At 42.0% G+C, this 20,663-nt stretch overlaps 1 protein-coding gene across 1 annotated transcript in view; it reads right to left on the bottom strand.

Annotated features, from left to right (window-relative positions):
• The window catches only part of stxbp5l (syntaxin binding protein 5L), a 359,880-nt gene that overhangs the window by 207,989 nt on the left and 131,228 nt on the right, over positions 1 to 20,663 (bottom strand). The window contains 1 exon segment of the mRNA XM_061918310.1: positions 2,423 to 2,504. Within this exon segment, the coding sequence (XP_061774294.1) occupies positions 2,423 to 2,504 (82 nt within the window).

Genomic DNA, 20,663 nt, shown 5'->3' with positions numbered 1-20,663 from the left:
TCGGATCCGTCGTGGAATGATTGACAAGCTGCGGAGATGTTGGTATGACATCATGGTGCTCCACGCTCTCAATATTTAAAAGCACCGGCGAAGGGAGGCCACTTTGGTGCTGATGGACGGAGTCCATGCTTCAAGGCCGAGGTCACGACGGCAACCTATTAGTCCACATTGTGAATGCATGACATCTGATGCAGGGAAGACCTAAATTAGTCACCAATGACCAGAAAAGTGACCTTGTTCTGGTTCTGATCACAGTTTGAAGAGGTTTTTTTTTTTTATGGCTGCTTATACAGTACATTAGGGTGGTACGGTATACCAGTACAAGTGTAGTACTAATGGATCAAAAACGGTACTATACTGTGTTCGAAAAACTACCAATTTCCCTATTTTTTTTTCAACAGGAATGACATCACGTCGTTACATCTGCTGGTTGTACGGGCAGAGGAGCATGTTCGGCAGCGCACAATCACAGACTGGACTCACACTATTATGTTACATCCACTGTGGACTGGACTCTCAAAATATTATGATAGATCCACTATGGACTGGACTCTCACTATTATGTTAGATCCACTATGGACTGGACTCACACTATAATGTTGGATCCACTATGGACTGGACTCTCACTGTTATGTTATATCCTCTATGGACTGGACTCTCACTATTATGTTAGATCCACTATGGACTGGACTCTCACTATTATGTTAGATCCACTATGGACTAGACTCTCACTATTATGTTAGATCCACTATGGACTGGCCTCTCACTATTATGTTAGATCCACTATGGACTGGACTCTCACACTATTATGTTAGATCCACAATGGACTGGACTCTCACTGTTTTGTTATATCCTCTATGGACTGGACTTTCACACTATTATGTTAGATCCACTATGGACTGGACTCTCACACTATTATGTTAGATCCACTATGGACTGGACTCTCACAGTATTATGTTAGATCCACTATGGACTGGACTCTCACTATTGTGTTGGATCCACTATGGACTGGACTCTCACTATTATGTTACATCCTCTATGGACTGGACTCTCACACTATTATGTTAGATCCACTATGGACTGGACTCTCACTATTATGTTAGATCCACTATGGACTGGACTCTCACTATTATGTTAGATCCACTATGGACTGGACTCTCACTGTTTTGTTATATCCTCTATGGACTGGACTTTCACACTATTATGTTAGATCCACTATGGACTGGACTCTCACTATTATGTTAGATCCACTATGGACTGGACTCTCACTATTATGTTAGATCCACTATGGACTGGACTCTCACACTATTATGTTAGATCGAACTATGGACTGGACTCTCACTATTATGTTAGATCCACTATGGACTGGACTCTCACTATTATGTTAGATCCACTATGGACTGGACTTTCACAATATTACATTAGACCAACTATGGACTGGACTCTCACTATTATGTTAAATCCACTATGGACTGGACTCTCACTAATATGCTAGATCCACTATGGACTGGACTCTCACACTATTATGTTAGATCCACTATGGACTGGACTCTCACACTATTATGTTAGATCCACTATGGACTGGACTTTCATTATTATGATAGATCCACTGTGGACTGGACTCACACTGTTATGTTAGATCCACTATGGACTGGACTCTCACTCTTATGTTAGATACACTATGGACTGGACTATCATACTATTATGTTAGAACCATTAAGGACTGGACTCTCATACTATTATGTTAGATCCAATATGGGCTAGACTCTCACTATTATGTTAGATCCAATATGGACTAGACTCTCACTATCATGTTACAGCCACTATGGACTAGACTCTCACTATTATGTTACAGCCACTATGGACTGGACTCTCACAATATTATGCTGGATCCACTGGACTTCTTCCTTACCCTGTCGTGGGATCTGAGCCGAGGATGTCGTCGTGGCTTGTGCAGCCCTTTGAGACACTCGTGATTTAGGGCTATATAAGTAAAGATTGATTGATGATACCATAACTTGTAGGTTGATATTTAGGATAAACGTGGAGTCTCTCCTCCAGGATAGAGCTATCACTTTTTGCATTGCGAAGTCTGAATTCATTTTCCTCTTCTCCTGAGAGAGTTCACCCAGACCACATGCCAATGTCCAACTTAGACCTGGTGGTTCGCTTTCTCCAAGTTGAATATAAACATTCACCATATCTAGAACATAATATGAGTTAATTAATTCACTTCATTATTAGATTGAAAAGTTTACAAAAATGAAAGTTTGTCAATGAAGGTTCCACTGTAGTAAATCTTTTTAGCAGGAAACTGGAGAACCTTGACAATGGTCTGCTGGCAGTAAACCTGCCCAGTGTTCCCAGTTGGCACCAAAAAAAAAAATCGAAGTAATCCTAACATAACGAAATCTGGACTTACCTCGTTGATCAGGAACTGAAGTTGAAGAACAGCGGCGCCGCTCTCATGCTGACAGAAGCAGTCCACGCCGGGTCGTCCCAGTCTGATGACGTCACAGAGTCAAGGTTGTACGGACAAGTACCTGGAATACTCAGATATGTCACATCATACAGTAGGTCTGGACCAGTTTTTGCCATATCCTTTACTTAAATATGTGTGAAGAATACGTTTCCTCGACGTGAAGACTTGATACGTCCAAAAAGAGAAAAACATGATACGGTATTATCTGCTCACAGATGCCGCCTGGAGGTTGTTTGAGCACACTGCAGCTAATCCTGGATAATTGAACCAACCCCACCACTTTAATGAGTCGGTCACACACAGGATTCTCACAAGAATGAGGCAAATACCAAAGCCATATTACATACAGATAGTGTGGCATGAGATATACATTTAATTAAGAGGACTTAAAGGAAACTAAATGAGCTCAAATAAAGCTACAAGTGAGGCATAAAGATGCAATACGTACATATAGCTAGCCTCAATAGCATGTTAGCATCGATTAGCTTGCAGTGACCAAATATGTCTGATTAGCACTCCACTCAAGTCAATAACGTCAACAAAACTCACCTTTGTGCATTCACGCACAACGTTAAAAGTTTGGTGGACAAAATGAGACAGAACAAGAAGTGGCATAAAACACGTCTTAGAAAGTCGGATAAAGTTATACATGTAAACAAACTACGGTGAGTTCAAGGACGGCCAAAATTAGTAGGACAAAACGGCGCTCGCCAAAAACTCGAATCAGTGAAGCATGTTTATTATAACAATTGTTAGGACAATTAGGGAGGTTTTGACCATGTTTGTCCTCCAACAAAATGGTCCCAAACCACCGGGCCGCGGCTCGATTGGTACCGGGCCGCAGAAGAATTTTTTATACATTTTTATTTTTTATGTATTTATTTTTTTATTAAATAAACATAAAAAACACAAGATAAACTTACGATTAGTGGAACAACCCATAAAATCTCCCTTTTTCGTGACAAAAAAAATAATAATAAAATGATCAAGCGTTGACCGGTCCGCAGCTCCAAAAAGGTTGGGGACCACTGCTCCAACAGAAAGCATATTAAAACAAAAAATATGTATTTTATATATTTTTTTCCCTCATCTTTTTCCATTTTTCATACACTTTTGAAAAAGCTCCAGAGAGCCACTAGGGCGGCGCTAGAGCCGCGGGTTGCTGACCCCCGCACTAGGACAAGGGTCGATAACCCAAAATGTTAAAAGAGCCATATTGGACCAAATATTGGGAGCAAATGTCAAGGTTTAGACCAGGGGTCACCAACACGGGCACCAGGTCGCCCGTAAGGACCAGATGAGTCACCCGCTGGCCTGTTCTAAAAATAGCTCAAATAGCAGCACTTACCAGTGAGCTGCCTCTACTTTTTAAATTGTATTTATTTACTAGCAAGCTTGTCTCGCTTTGCTCCACATTTTTAATTCTAAGAGAGACAAAACTCAAATAGAATTTGAAAATCCAAGAAAATATTTTAAAGACTTGGTCTTCACTTGTTTAAATAAATTCATTTATTTTTTTACTTGGCTTCTTATAACTTTCAGAAAGACAATTTTAGAGAAAAAATACAACATTAAAAATGATGTTGAGGATTTTTAAACACATACCTTTTTACCTTTTAAATTCCTTCCTCTTCTTTCCTGAACATTTAAATCAATGTTCAAGTAGTGAAGTGAATTATATTTATATAGCTCTTTTCTCTAGTGACTCAAAGCGCTTTACATAGTGAAACCCAATAGCTAAGTTACATTCAAACCAGTGTGGGTGGCACTGGGAGCAGGTGGGTAAAGTGTCTTGCCCAAGGACACAACGGCAGTGACTAGGATGGCAGAAGCGGGGATTGAACCTGCAACCCTCAAGTTGCTGGCACGGCCACTCTACCAACCGAGCTATACTGCCCCCGAGTAAATGTATTTTTTTTATTGTAAAGAATAATAAATACATTTTAATTTCATTCTTCATTTTAGCTTCTTTGTTTTGGACGAAGAATATTTGTGAAATATTTCTTCAAACTTATTATGATTAAAATTCAAAAAAATGATTCTGGCAAATCTAGAAAATCTGTAGAATCAAATTTAAATCTTATTTCAAAGTATTTTGAATTTCTTTTAAAAAAAATTCTCTGGTAAATCTAGAAGAAATAATAATTTGTTTATAATAGAAATATAGCTTGGTCCAATTTGTTATATATTCTAACAAAGTGCAGATTGGATTTTAACACATTTAAAACATGTCATCAAAATTCTAAAATTAATCCTAATCAGGAAAAATTACAAACGATATTCCTTAAATTAGCCCCTGCGATGAGGTGGCGACTTGTCCAGGGTGTACCCCGCCTTCCGCCCGATTGTAGCTGAGATAGGCGCCAGCGCCCCCCGCGACCCCAAAATGGAATAAGCGGTAGAAAATGGATGGATGGATGGATTCCTTAAATTTTTTCAAAAAGATTCGATTTAGCTATTTTTTATCTTCTTTTTTTACGGTTGAATTTTGAATTTTAAAGAGTCAAAATTGAAGATAAACTATGTTTAAAAATTTTATTTTCATTTTTTTCCTGTTTTCTCCTCTTTTAAACCGTTCAATTAAGTGTTTTTTTCATCATTTATTCTTTACAAAAAACCTTCCGTAAAAGGAAAAAAAATGTACGACGGAATGACAGAAATTCCCATATTTTTTATATATATATATATTTATTTATTAAAGCTAAATTGAGCAAATTGGCCATTTCTGGCAATTTATTTAAGTGTGTATCAAACTGGTAGCCCTTCGCATGAATCAGTACACAAGAACAGTGGTCCCCAACCACCGGGTCGCGGCCCAATTGGTACCGGGCCGCAGAAGAATTTTTTATAAAAAAAATATATATATATTAAAAAAAATAAAATAAATAAAAAATAATAATTTTTTTATTAAATCAGCATAAAAAACACAATATACACTTACAAATAGTGCACCAACCACAACAAACTCCCTTTTTCATGACAAAGAACGTCCCTTTTTCATGACAAAGAAGAAAAAAAAGAGCCATATTGGACCAAATATTTGGAGCAAATGTCAAGGTTTAGACTAGGAGTCACCAACGCGGTGCCCGAGGGCACAAAGTCGCCCGTAAGGACCAGATGAGTCGCCCGCTGGCCTGTTCTAAAAATAGCTCAAATAGCAGGGACAAATTATTAAGCATTGACCGGTCCGCGGATACAAAAAGGTTGGGGACCACAGCCCAAGAAATAGCTCTTGCTTTCAAAAAGGTTGCTGACCCCTGCTTTAGATGATGTCCACATTCTGAGAGTAAGAGAGCATCTACAACTACTACTGGACCCCAACATAAAAACAGACATCTCATCCTAGTTCTGTTGCTCCTGTCCTTGCGTTCTGTTGCCGAAATACCAGGACAAGATATGCCACTCCAAAATGTTACACAACCCCCTGGCCCCGAGCAGTTTGCATGACGTGGTGGGCAGCGCTCGTGCCAACTGAGGTGGAGAGAGATGGGAGTTTGGAGGAAGAAGGGGAAGGCAAGGCATGCACCACAGGGACGGAGCTGCTGTTTCATACTCAGAACACCGGGGGTGCTGTTTTTATTTCAGCTCGTCCTTTTGGACTCTCTGAGCGCATCCCTCAGGCGACGCAGGTTTGAATCCCCGCGCATGTTCTCCTGGTTGGTTTTCTTGGAGCGCAAGAACACTTAATCCCGGACGGATTTATGTAAGGTCTAAATAGTGTCACTAAAGCACCGGAGCCCGGACATATGCGTCAATAAAGTACCGTATTTTTCGGATTATAAGTCACAGTTTTTTTTCATAGTTTGGCCGGGGGTGCGATTTATACTTGTGTGGTCATTAAATATGTATTCTGATATATGTTCCATCCATCCGTTTTCTACCACTTGTCCCTTTTGGGGTTGTTGGAGCCTATCTCAGTTGTAAACTACCGACCGGTGTCTCACCTTCCCTTTATTTCGAAAATCCTCCAAAAATTGTTGCAGAGCAGCTAAATGAACACTTAGCGTTTAACAATCGATGTGAAACCTTTCAATCCGGTTTCAGGGCAAATCACTCGACTGAGACAGCCCTCGCAAAATTGACTAATGATCTATTGCTAACGATGGACTCTGATGCGTCATCTGTGTTGCTGCTCCTCGATCTTAGCGCTGCTTTCGATACCGTCTATCATAATATTTTATTAGAGCGTATCAAAACACGAATTGGTATGTCGGACTCAGCCCTGTCTTGGTTTAACTCTTATCTTACTGATAGGATGCAGTGTGTCTCCCATAACAATGTGACCTCGGACTACGTTAAGGTAACGTGTGGAGTTCCCCAGGGTTCGGTCCTTGGCCCTGTACTCTTCAGCATCTACATGCTGCCGCTAGTTGACATCATACGCAAATACGGTGTTAGCTTTCACTGCTATGCTGATGACACCCAACTCTACATGCCCCTAAAGCTGACCAACACGCCGGATTGTAGTCAGCTGGAGGCGTGTCTTAATGAAATTAAACAATGGATGTCCGCTAACTTTTTGCAACTTAACGCCAAAAAAACGGAAATGCTGATTATCGGTCCTGCTAGACACCGACCTCTATTTAATAATACAACTTTAACATTTGACAACCAAATAATAAAACATGGTGACTCGGTAAAGAATCTGGGTATTATCTTCGACCCAACTCTCTCCTTTGAGTCACACATTAAAAGCGTTACTAAAATGGCCTTCTTTCATCTCCGTAATATCGCTAAAATTCGCTCCATTTTGTCCACTAAAGACGCCGAGATCATTATCCATGCGTTTGTTACGCCTCGTCTCGATTACTGTAACGTATTATTTTCGGGTCTCCCCATGTCTAGCATTAAAAGATTACAGTTGGTACAAAATGCGGCTGCTAGACTTTTGACAAGAACAAGAAAGTTTGATCACATATATACCTATACTGTATATACCTTTATATACATATACATACATATATACCTATACTGTATATACCTTTATATACATATATACATACATATATACCTATACTGTATATACCTTTATATACATATATACATACATATATACCTATACTGTATATACCTTTATACACATATATACATACATATATACCTGTACTGGCTCACCTGCACTGGCTTCCTGTGCACTTAAGATGTGACTTTAAGGATTTACTACTTACGTATAAAATACTACACGGTCTAGCTCCATCCTATCTTGCCGATTGCATTGTACCATATGTCCCGGCAAGAAATCTGCGTTCAAAAGACTCCGGCTTATTAGTGATTCCTAGAGCCCAAAAAAAGTCTGCGGGCTGTAGAGCGTTTTCCGTTCGGGCTCCAGTACTCTGGAATGCCCTCCCGGTAACAGTTCGAGATGCTACCTCAGTAGAAGCCTTTAAGTCTCACCTTAAAACTCATCTGTATACTCTAGCCTTTAAATAGACCTCCTTTTTACACCAGTTGATCTGCCGCTTCTTTTCTTTCTCCTATGTCTCCCCCTCCCTTGTGGAGGGTGTCCGGTCCGATGACCATGGATGAAGTACTGGCTGTCCGGAGTCGAGACCCAGGATGGACCGCTCGTCGGGACCCAGGATGGACCGCTCGCCTGTGTATCGGTTGGGGACATCTCTACGCTGCTGATCCGCCTCCGCTTGAGATGGTTTCTTGTGGACGGGACTCTCGCTGCGGTCTTGGATCCGCTTTGAACTGAACTCTCGCGGCTGTGTTGGATCCACTATGGATTGAACTTTCACAGTATCATGTTAGACCCGCTCGACATCCATTGCTTTCGGTCCCCTAGAGGGGGGGGGTTGCCCACATCTGAGGTCCTCTCCAAGGTTTCTCATAGTCAGCATTGTCACTGGCGTCCCACTGGATGTGAATTCTCCCTGCCCACTGGGTGTGAGTTTTCCTTGCCCTTTTGTGGGTTCTTCCGAGGATGTCGTAGTCGTAATGATTTGTGCAGTCCTTTGAGACATTTGTGATTTGGGGCTATATAAATAAACATTGATTGATTGATTGATATTCGGGTCCCACAGACCCAAACACCACACAAGGGCCACAAATTCAAATTCAATCGTATGTGATTGAATGGACACAACGCAACACAACTTAAGTCCACTTGTTTTTCCCACTCTGCTGGTACTATAAAGCGTCACTACAGAAGGAAACGTGCCTCGTCATTGCAGGAGTCGACTATCTGCCGAGCTGCGGGGGCAGAACAGCGAGGAACTAAATATGCTTCACTGCACAAATGTAGGAGGTTCCATTAGCTACCCGCTTATTACGCATTAATAATAATTGCTTAATACATTCGAACAAAAGTGTAAACATGTTGAAACAGAAAGAAAATATTAACAGTAAATGAACAGGTAGGTTAATGATTCATTTTCTACCGCTTGTCCTCTCATAATGTTGTATTAATTATGTCCAGAGACTCCGGTCCCTACATATTAAAGTTGCAGGACATAGAATGTTTGTTCGTAGAGCCAACATAAATCTTGGGAAATGTGTTCAGATATGCTGCTCCACGGTTAATGATGTGAGATTACCTGATCTGATCCCTTTGGGGGAATTCCTGGCCACTTTATTGTTTGTTTATTGGATGGATCCCCATTAGCTGACGCCAAGGCGACTGCTAGTCTTCCTGGCGTCCATGTAGGAGCATGCAAATAAAAATACAAAGAATACACGCATTACCAAACATTATACCGAGGAAAAAATACAACAAAAGATTAAAAAAAGTTACAAACCACCGTTTCCATATGACTTGGGAAATTGTGTTCGATGTAAATATAAACAGAATACAATGATTTGCAAGTCATTTTCAACCCATATTCAGTTGAATATGCTACAAAGACAACATATTTGATGTTCAAACTCATAACTTTGTTGTTTTTTGCAAATCATTAACTTTAGAATTTGATGCCAGCAACACCTGACAAAGAAGTAAATAATAAATACTGATATAGTTGAAGAATGCTCATCAAACACTTATTTGGAACATCCCACAGGTGTGCAGGCTAATTGGGAACAGGTGGGTGCCATGATTGGGTATAAAAAAAGCTTCCCCAAAAAATGCTTTCACAAGAAAGGATGGGGCGAGGTACACCCCTTTGTCCACAACTGTGTGAGCAAATAGTCAAACAGTTTAAGAACAACGTTTCTCAAAGTGCAATTGCAAGAAATTTAGGGATTTCAACATCTCAATCAATCAATCAATCAATGTTTACTTATATAGCCCTAAATCACTAGTGTCTCAAAGGGCTGCACAAACCACCACGACATCCTCGGTAGGCCCACATAAGGGCAAGGAAAACTCACACCCTGTGGGACATCGGTGACAATAATGATTATGAGAACCTTAGAGAGGAGGAAAGCAATGGATGTCGAGCGGGTCTAACATGATACTGTGAAAGTTCAATCCACAATGGATCCAACACAGTCGCGAGAGTCCAGTCCAAAGCGGGTCCAACTCAGCAGCGAGAGTCCCGTTCACAGCGGAGCCAGCAGGAAACCATCCCAAGCGGAGGCGGATCAGCAGCGCAGAGATGTCGAGGCGGATCAGCAGCGCAGAGATGTCCCCAGCCGATACACAGGCAAGCAGTACATGGCCACCGGATCGGACCGGACCCCCTCCACAGGGGAGAGTGGGACATAGAAGAAAAAGAAAAGAAACAGCAGATCAACTGGTCTAAAAAGGGAGTCTATTTAAAGGCTAGAGTATACAAATTAGTTTTAAGGTGAGACTTAAATGCTTCTACTGAGGTGGCATCTCGAACTGTTACCGGGAGGGCATTCCAGAGTACTGGAGCCCGAACGGAAAACGCTCTATAGCCCGCAGACTTTTTTTGGGCTTTGGGAATCACTAACAAGCCGGAGTCCTTTGAACGCAGATTTCTTGCCGGGACATATGGTACAATACAATCGGCAAGATAGGATGGAGCTAGACCATGTAGTATTTTATACGTAAGTAGTAAAACCTTAAAGTCACATCTTAAGTGCACAGGAAGCCAGTGCAGGTGAGCCAGTATAGGTATATATGTATGTATATATGTATATAAAGGTATATGCAGTATAGGTATATATGTATGTATATATGTATATAAAGGTATATACAGTATAGGTATATATGTATGTATATATGTATATAAAGGTATATACAGTATAGGTATATATGTATGTATATATGTATATAAAGGTATATACAGTATAGGTATATATGTATGTATATATGTATATAAAGGTATATACAGTACAGGCGTAATGTGATCAAACTTTCTTGTTCTTGTCAAAAGTCTAGCAGCCGCATTTTGTACCAACTGTAATCTTTTAATGCTAGACATGGGGAGACCCAAAAATAATACGTTACAGTAGTCGAGGCGAGACGTAACAAACGCATGGATAATGATCTCGGCGTCTTTAGTGGACAGAATGGAGCGAATCTTAGCGATATTACGGAGATGAAAGAAGGCCGTTTTAGTAACGCTTGTAATGTGTGCCTCAAAGGAGAGAGTTGGGTCGAAGATAATACCCAGATTCTTTACCGAGTCGCCTTGTTTAATTGTTTGGTTGTCAAATGTTATAGTTGTATTATTAAATAGATTAAATACATCTACGTCCGTAATATCATCAAAAGGTTCATTGGTTTTGGGTTTTGTATCTCACACGATCCGAGCGGCGACTAGAAATACATCCAAAGGAGGGAGCGGCCTCCACAAGTGGTTCTACCCTGGAAACATCAGAACAAGACTTCATAAGCGACGACAATCACAGATTTCACTTCAGATTGCGACGAGCGGCGCAGCGTTTGTGCGTGATTGAAGGGCTTAAGCGGAAGCAGATTTATATCATCCGCATGTCGGTCCGCATCACTCTCCTCCTGACAGCCGCCCGTCGAATTTCCGATTCACATCACACTCGGGGCCACGTCGAAAAGGAGCGGGGATGCGGAGGTGAAGCCTCTACATCCACGCGAGAGATAAACATTGCGGCGCCGCTGCCAGGAGCGTCGCACGTGACCCACTGCAGGCGCGCCACAGAGGGACGCCTTAAAGAGAAAACGCTCCCTGTATCGGCCTTCACACACGCATTGTTTGGGGCTCAGCTAGCGGACGTGCTTTCATTGGATTCGCTCTACAGAGGACACCAGCACAGTTCCAAGTGAGAGGAAACTGGCCTGCACGAAATTCCTCACTGAATTGAGAATGTCTCCCAAAATACGGTGTTAGCTTCCACTGTTATGCTGATGACACCCAACTCTACATGCCCCTAAAGCTGACCAACACGCCGGATTGTAGTCAGCTGGAGGCGTGTCTTAATGAAATTAAACAATGGATGTCCGCTAACTTTTTGCAACTTAACGCCAAAAAAACGGAAATGCTGATTATCGGTCCTGCTGGACACCGACCTCTATTTAATAATACAACTTACAACATGCAACACATGCCAATACGGCCGCTTTAGTTTACTAAATTGCGATTTTAAATTTCCCGCGAGTTTCTTCTTGAAAACATCGCGGAATGATGAGGCGTACGATGACGTGTGTTTGTGACGTTATTGGTTGGAGGGGAAATATTAGAGTAGCACCAAACACGGCTAAAAGTCGTCTCCCATAACAGTATGACCTCGGACTATGTTAAGGTAACGTGTGGAGTTCCCCAGGGTTCGGTCCTTGGCCCTGCACTCTTCAGCATCTACATGCTGCCGCTAAGTGACATCATACGCAAATACGGTGTTAGCTTTCACTGTTATGCTGATGACACCCAACTCTACATGCCCCTAAAGCTGACCAACACGCCGGATTGTAGTCAGCTGGAGGCGTGTCTTAATGAAATTAAACAATGGATGTCCGCTAACTTTTTGCAACTTAACGCCCAAAAAAACGGAAATGCTGATTATCGGTCCTGCTGGACACCGACCTCTATTTAATAATACAACTTTAACATTGGACAACCAAATAATAAAACAAGGTGACTCGGTGAAAAATCTGGGTATTATCTTCGACCCAACTCTCTCCTTTGAGTCACACATTAAAAGCGTTACTAAAACGGCCTTCTTTCATCTCCGTAATATCGCTAAAATTCGCTCCATTTTGTCCACTAAAGACGCTGAGATCATTATCCATGCGTTTGTTACGTCTCGCCTCGACTACTGTAACGTATTATTTTCGGGTCTCCCCATGTCTAGCATTAAAAGATTACAGTTGGTACAAAATGCGGCTGCTAGACTTTTGACAAGAACAAGAAAGTTTGATCACATTACGCCTGTACTGTATATACCTTTATATACATATATACATACATATATACCTATACTGTATATACCTTTATATACATATATACATACATATATACCTATACTGTATATACCTTTATATACATATATACATACATATATACCTATACTGTATATACCTTTATATACATATATACATACATATATACACCTATACTGGCTTCCTGTGCACTTAAGATGTGACTTTAAGGTTTTACTACTTACGTATAAAATACTACACGGTCTAGCTCCATCCTATCTTGCCGATTGTATTGTACCATATGTCCCGGCAAGAAATCTGCGTTCAAAAGACTCCGGCTTATTAGTGATTCCTAGAGCCCAAAAAAAGTCTGCGGGCTATAGAGCGTTTTCCGTTCGGGCTCCAGTACTCTGGAATGCCCTCCCGGTAACAGTTCGAGATGCCACCTCAGTAGAAGCATTTAAGTCTCACCTTAAAACTCATTTGTATACTCTAGCCTTTAAATAGACTCCCTTTTTAGACCAGTTGATCTTCCGCTTCTTTTCTTTTTCTCCTATGTCCACCCCTCCTTTGTGGAGGGGGTCCGGTCCGATGACCATGGATGAAGTACTGGCTGTCCAGAGTCGAGACCCAGGATGGACCGCTCGCCTGTGTATCGGTTGGGGACATCTCTACGCTGCTGATCCGCCTCCGCTTGGGATGGTTTCCTGTGGACGGGACTCTCGCTGCTGTCTTGGATCCGCTTTGAACTGAACTCTCGCGGCTGTGTTGGAGCCACTATGGATTGAACTTTCACAGTATCATGTTAGACCCGCTCCACATCCATTGCTTTCGGTCCCCTAGAGGGGGGGGGGGGGGGGTTGCCCACATCTGAGGTCCTCTCCAAGGTTTCTCATAGTCAGCATTGTCACTGGCGTCCCACTGGATGTGAATTCTCCCTGCCCACTGGGTGTGAGTTTTCCTTGCCCTTTTGTGAGTTCTTCCGAGGATGTTGTAGTCGTAATGGTTTGTGCAGTCCTTTGAGACATTTGTGATTTGGGGCTATATAAATAAATATTGATTGATTGATTGATGAAAATTGACAATGACATGGTTTTTATGACTACATTTTACAAGAAAAAATGTGTATAAGCCGTAAAATGAGTTATTTACACATAAATAGTCTGTAAAGGTTTATTTACAAACAGCACCTTAATTGTTTCCACACGTTGTTCGTGATGTTGGTGTGTAAGTGATTGGGAAGACAACATTCACTATATTCGTTTAGGTTCAGCGGTTTAGCTCGGTTGGTAGAGCGGCCGTGCCAGCAACTTGAAGGTTGCAGGTTCGATTCCCGCTTCGGCCAACCTAGTCACTGCCGTTGTGTCCTTGGGCAAGACACTTTACCCACCTGCTCCCAGTGCCACCCACACTGGTTTAAATGTAACTTAGCTATTGGGTTTCACTATGTAAAGCGCTTTGAGTCACTAGAGAAAAAAGCGCTATATAAATATAAATCACTTCATATGTGAGTGAAGGCAGGTGGCCAAAGACTTTTGGCAATATTGTTGGTTTGATGTACATCGCGGACGCCGTCTTTGCTCCACAGCAAGTCTTTACTGTCGTCCAGCATTCTGTTTTTGTTTACTTTGCAGCCATTTCAGTTTCTTTCTGCATAGCCGTCCCTGAGCTTCAATGCCTTTACTTAGGGGCACTCGCCTTTTGTTTATTTTTGGTCCAAGCATTAGACACCTTTTTACCTGCACCCTGCCTCCCGCTGTTTTCGACATATACACAGCAATTAGCTACCGGCTGCCACCTACTGATATGGAAGAGTATTACACGGTTACTCTGCTGAACGGACTATAATTACTGGTTCGCAAAAAAATATTTTTAATCAGAACCGTGCGGCCCGATTATCAATCAATCAATGTTTATTTATATAGCCCCAAATCACAAATGTCTCAAAGGACTGCACAAATCATTACGACTACAACATCCTCGGAAGAACCCACAAAAGGGCAAGGAAAACTCACACCCAGTGGGCAGGGAGAATTCACATCCAGTGGGACGCCAGTGACAATGCTGACTATGAGAAACCTTGGAGAGGACCTCAGATGTGGGCAACCCCCCCCCCCCCTCTAGGGGACCGAAAGCAATGGATGTCGAGCGGGTCCAACATGATACTGTGAAAGTTCAATCCATAGTGGCTCCAACACAGCCGCGAGAGTTCAGTTCAAGCGGATCCAAGACAGCAGCGAGAGTCCCGTCCACAGGAAACCATCTCAAGCGGATCAGCAGCGCAGAGACGTCCCCAACCGATACAGGCGAGCGGTCCATCCTGGGTCTCGACTCTGGACAGCCAGTACTTCATCCATGGTGATCGGACCGGACCCCCCTCCACAAGGGAGGGGGGGGACATAGGAGAAAGAAAAGAAGCGGCAGATCAACTGGTCTAAAAAGGAGGTCTATTTAAAGGCTAGAGTATACAGATGAGTTTTAAGGTGAGATTTATGAACCCGCGAGTCAGACCCCCGGTTATTACCGTGTGCAACCGAGCAGGTGTGCGGTTTTTAACGACGTGGCATATTCTGCACACTTGTCCCAAATTGTCCGCCACAATCAGCATTCAAAGCGGCAGGAGAAGCAGAAGCGGCCAGGTGTTTCTGCCCCCCCCCCTCCCCAGAGTAAATTAACCCGCTCTAATCTGCACATTTGCAACCTCACAAACACGGGCGGAGCCTTCATCTGCTGGTTATCGACGTCCATTTCGGGGGAAGATACAAATAACGACATGCTGTCCGTCAATGTTCTGCCTTCGCAGCCCAGCCATCTGGCCACTCGGTTTTTAATCTGCTTTATTCTCGCTCCCTGCTAGTGAGTCACTGGGCTCTTTACTGTCATCTGGCCATTTTCACCTTCTCGCTACGCTTAAGGTGTGACTTGCTAAAGTCACACAGTTGTGGCGGAACATCAAGGAATGGACCGACATCACAATAAACTTGAAAAGTTCAACAGATTACTCTTCATTTACAAACCCCGTTTCCATATGAGTTGGGAAATTGTGTTAGATGTAAATATCAATCAATCAATCAATGTTTATTTATATAGCCCCAAATCACAAATGTCTCAAAGGACTGCACAAATCATTACGACTACGACATCCTCGGAAGAACCCACAAAAGGGCAAGGAAAACTCACACCCAGTGGGCAGGGAGAATTCACATCCAGTGGGACGCCAGTGACAATGCTGACTATGAGAAACCTTGGAGAGGACCTCAGATGTGGGCAACCCCCCCCCCCCCCTCTAGGGGACCGAAAGCAATGGATGTCGAGCGGGTCTAACATGATACTGTGAAAGTTCAATCCATAGTGGCTCCAAGACAGCAGCGAGAGTCCCGTCCACAGGAAACCATCTCAAGCGGATCAGCAGCGTAGAGATGTCCCCAACCAATACAGGCGAGCGGTCCATCCTGGGTCCCGACGAGCGGTCCATCCTGGGTCTCGACTCTGGACAGTCAGTACTTCATCCATGGTCATCGGACCGGACCCCTGTTTATATTTATATACAAATATAAACAGAATACAATGATTTGCAAATCCTTTTCAACCCATATTCAGTTGAATATGCTACAAAAACAACATATTTGCGAATAATCATTAACTTTAGAATTTGATGCCAGCAGCACGTGACAAAGAAGTTGGGAAAGGTGGCAAAAAATACTGATAAAGTTGAGGAATGCTCATCAAACACTTATTTGGAACATCCCACAGGTGTGCAGGATAATTGGGAACAGGTGGGTGCCATGATTGGGTTTAAAAACAGCTTCCCAAAAAACGTGCACCCCCTTTGTCCACAACTGCGTGAGCAAATAGTCAAACAGTTAAAGAACGTTTCTCAAAGCGCAATTGCAAGAAATTTAGGGATTTCAACATCTACGCTCCGTAATATCATCAAAAGGTTCAGAGAATCTGGAGAAATCACCGGAAACCAACACTGAATGACCGTGACATTCGACCCCTCGGACGGCACTGCATCAAAAACAGACCTCAATCTCTAAAGGATGTGAAGTGAAGTGAACTATATTTATATAGCGCTTTTCTCTAGTGACTCAAAGCGCTTTACATAGTGAAACCCAATATCTAAGTAACATTTAAACCAGTGTGGGTGGCACTGGGAGCAGGTGGGTAAAGTGCCTTGCCCAAGGACACAACAGCAGTGACCAGGATGGCGGAAGCGGGAATCGAACCTGCAACCCTCAACCGATATCACCACCATAGGATATCACCACATGGACTCAGGAAGACTTAAAAAAACCACTGTCACTAAACACAGTTCGTCGCTACATCTGTAAGCGAAAGTTAAAGCTCTACTATGCAAAACAAAAGCCATTTATCAACAACATCCAGAAACGCCGCCGGCTTCTCTGGGCCCGAGATCATCTAAGATGTACTGATGCAAAGTGGAAAAATGTTCTGTGCGTTACGCTTGTGTGGCATTGTAATGCCGGATTCGGTCCTCCGTGGATGCGTCAGCAAGAACACGGCAAAAAAGGTAAGAACTAAGGGATTTATTAAACGAAAGTAGCTATGAACAAAAACACTGGTACAAATAGAAAAGGCAAATAAAAGCGCTAGCATGGAAAGCTAGGTCAAACTAACTTAACTAACAGATATAACAATATGATGATGATCAGACCATCGGATCACAAAACTGTGGTCTGACCAGTCCACATTTCAAATTGTTTTTGGAAACGATGGACATTTGTGTCCTCGGGAACAAAGAAGAAAATAACCATCTGGATTGTTATAGGCGCTAAGTTCAAAAGCCGGCATCTGTGATGGTATGGGGGTGCATTAGTGCAAAAGGCATGGGTAACTTACACATCTGGGAAGGCACCATTTATGCTGAAAGGTACATACAGGTTTTAGGGCAACATATGTTGCCATCCAAGCAACTTTATCATGGACGCCCCTGCTTATTTTAGCAAGACAATGCCACACAACGTGTTACAACAGCATGGTTCATAGTAAAAGAGTCCTGCCTGTAGTCCAGACCTGTCTCCCACTGAACATTTTGAAGCTTAAAATACGACAACAGAGACCCCGGACTGTTGAATAACTTAAGCTGTGCATCAAGCAAGAATGGGGAAGAATTCCACCTGAAAAGCTTCAAAAATTTGTCTCCTCAGTTCCCAAACGTTTTATGAGTGTTGTTAAAAGAAAAGGTGATGTAACACAGTGGTGAACATGCCCTTTCCAAACTACTTTGGCAACAACTTCAGCTGTACATCAAGCAAGAATGGGGAAGAATTCCACCTGAAAAGCTTAAAAAATGTGTCTCCTCAGTTCCCAAACGTTTTATGAGTGTTGTTAAAAGAAAAGGTGATGTATCACAGTGGTGAACATGCCCTTTCCCAACTACTTTGGCAACAACTTAAGCTGTGCATCAAGCAAGAATGGGGAAGAATTCCACTTGAAAAGCTTCAAAAATGTGTCTCCTCAGTTCCCAAACTTTTATTGAGTGTTGTTAAAAGAAAATGTGATGTAACACAGTGGTGAACATGCCCTTTCCCAACTACTTTGGCAACAACTTAAGCTGTACATCAAGCAAGAATGGGAAAGAATTTCACCTGAAAAGCTTAAAAAATGTGTCTCCTCAGTTCCCAAACGTTTTATGAATGTTGTTAAAAGAAAAGGTGATGTAACACAGTGGTGAACATGCCCTTTCCCAACTACTTTGGCAACAACTTAAGCTGTACATCAAGCAAGAATGGGGACGAATTCCACCTGAAAAGCTTCAAAAATGTGTCTCCTCAGTTCCCAAACGTTTTATGTGTTGTTAAAAGAAAAGGTGATGTAACACAGTGGTGAACATGCCCTTTCCCAACTACTTTGGCAACAACTTAAGATGTATATCAAGCAAGAATGGGGAAGAATTCCACCTGAAAAGCTTAAAAAATGTGTCTCCTCAGTTCCCAAACGTTTTGTGAGTGTTGTTAAAAGAAAAGGTGATGTAACACAGTGGTGAACATGCCCTTTCCCAACTACTTTGGCAACAACTTAAGCTGTACATCAAGCAAGAATGGGGACGAATTCCACCAGAAAAGCTTCAAAAATGTGTCTCCTCAGTTCCCAAACTTTTATTGAGTGTTGTTAAAAGAAAAGGTGATGTAACACAGTGGTGAACATGCCTTTTCCCAACTACTTTGGCAACAACTTAAGCTGTACATCAAGCAAGAATGGGGAAGAATTCCACCTGAAAAGCTTCAAAAATGTGTCTCCTCAGTTCCCAAACGTTTTATGAGTGTTGTTAAAAGAAAAGGTGATGTAACAGTGGTGAACATGCCCTTACCCAACTACTTTGGCAACAACTTAAGCTGTACATCAAAAAAGAATGGGGAAGAATTCCACCTGAAAAGCTTCAAAAATGTGTCTCCTCAGTTCCCAAACGTTTTATGAGTGTTGTTAAAAGAAAAGGTGATGTAACACAGTGGTGAACATGCCCTTACCCAACTACTTTGGCAACAACTTAAGCTGTACATCAAAAAAGAATGGGGAAGAATTCCACCTGAAAAGCTTCAAAAATTTGTCTCCTCAGTTCCCAAACGTTTTATGAGTGTTGTTAAAAGAAAAGGTGATGTAACACAGTGGTGAACATGCCCTTTCCCAACTACTTTGGCAACAACTTAAGCTGTACATCAAGCAAGAATTGGGACAAATTCCACCAGAAAAGCTTCAAAAATGTGTCTCCTCAGTTCCCAAACGTTTTATGAGTGTTGTTAAAAGAAAAGGTGATGTAACACAGTGGTGAACATGCCCTTTCCCAACTACTTTGGCAACAACTTAAGCTGTACATCAAGCAAGAATGGGGACGAATTCCACCTGAAAAGTTTCAAAAATGTGTCTCCTCAGTTCCCAAACGTTTTATGAGTGTTGTTAAAAGAAAAGGTGATGTAACACAGTGGTGAACATGCCTTTTCCCAACTACTTTGGCAACAACTTAAGCTGTACATCAAGCAAGAATGGGGACGAATTCCACCAGAAAAGCTTAAAAAATGTGTCTCCTCAGTTCCCAAACTTTTATTGAGTGTTGTTAAAAGAAAAGGTGATGTAACACAGTGGTGAACATGCCTTTTCCCAACTACTTTGGCAACAACTTAAGCTGTACATCAAGCAAGAATGGGGAAGAATTCCACCTGAAAAGCTTCAAAAATGTGTCTCCTCAGTTCCCAAACGTTTTATGAGTGTTGTTAAAAGAAAAGGTGATGTAACAGTGGTGAACATGCCCTTACCCAACTACTTTGGCAACAACTTAAGCTGTACATCAAAAAAGAATGGGGAAGAATTCCACCTGAAAAGCTTAAAAAATGTGTGTCCTCAGTTCCCAAACGTTTTATGAATGTTGTTAAAAGAAAAGGTGATGTAACACAGTGGTGAACATGCCCTTTCCCAACTACTTTGGCAACAACTTAAGCTGTACATCATGCAAGAATGGGGAAGAATTCCACCTGAAAAGCTTAAAAAATGTGTCTCCTCAGTTCCCAAACGTTTTATGAGTGTTGTTAAAAGAAAAGGTGATGTAACAGTGGTGAACATGCCCTTTCCCAACTACTTTGGCAACAACTTAAGCTGTACATCAAGCAAGAATGGGAAAGAATTTCACCTGAAAAGCTTAAAAAATGTGTCTCCTCAGTTCTCAAACGTTTTATGAGTGTTGTTAAAAGAAAAGGTGATGTAACACAGTGGTGAACATGCCTTTTCCCAACTACTTTGGCAACAACTTAAGCTGTACATCAAGCAAGAATGGGGAAGAATTCCACCTGAAAAGCTTCAAAAATGTGTCTCCTCAGTTCCCAAACGTTTTATGAGTGTTGTTAAAAGAAAAGGTGATGTAACACAGTGGTGAACATGCCCTTTCCCAACTACTTTGGCAACAACTTAAGCTGTACATCAAGC

The sequence above is a fragment of the Nerophis ophidion genome, linkage group LG13 (assembly GCF_033978795.1).
Source record: "Nerophis ophidion isolate RoL-2023_Sa linkage group LG13, RoL_Noph_v1.0, whole genome shotgun sequence".
In the NCBI taxonomy this organism is placed as follows: domain Eukaryota; kingdom Metazoa; phylum Chordata; class Actinopteri; order Syngnathiformes; family Syngnathidae; genus Nerophis; species Nerophis ophidion.
Note: the sequence above shows the minus strand (reverse complement) of the source record. Positions and strands in the feature narration are given on the sequence as shown.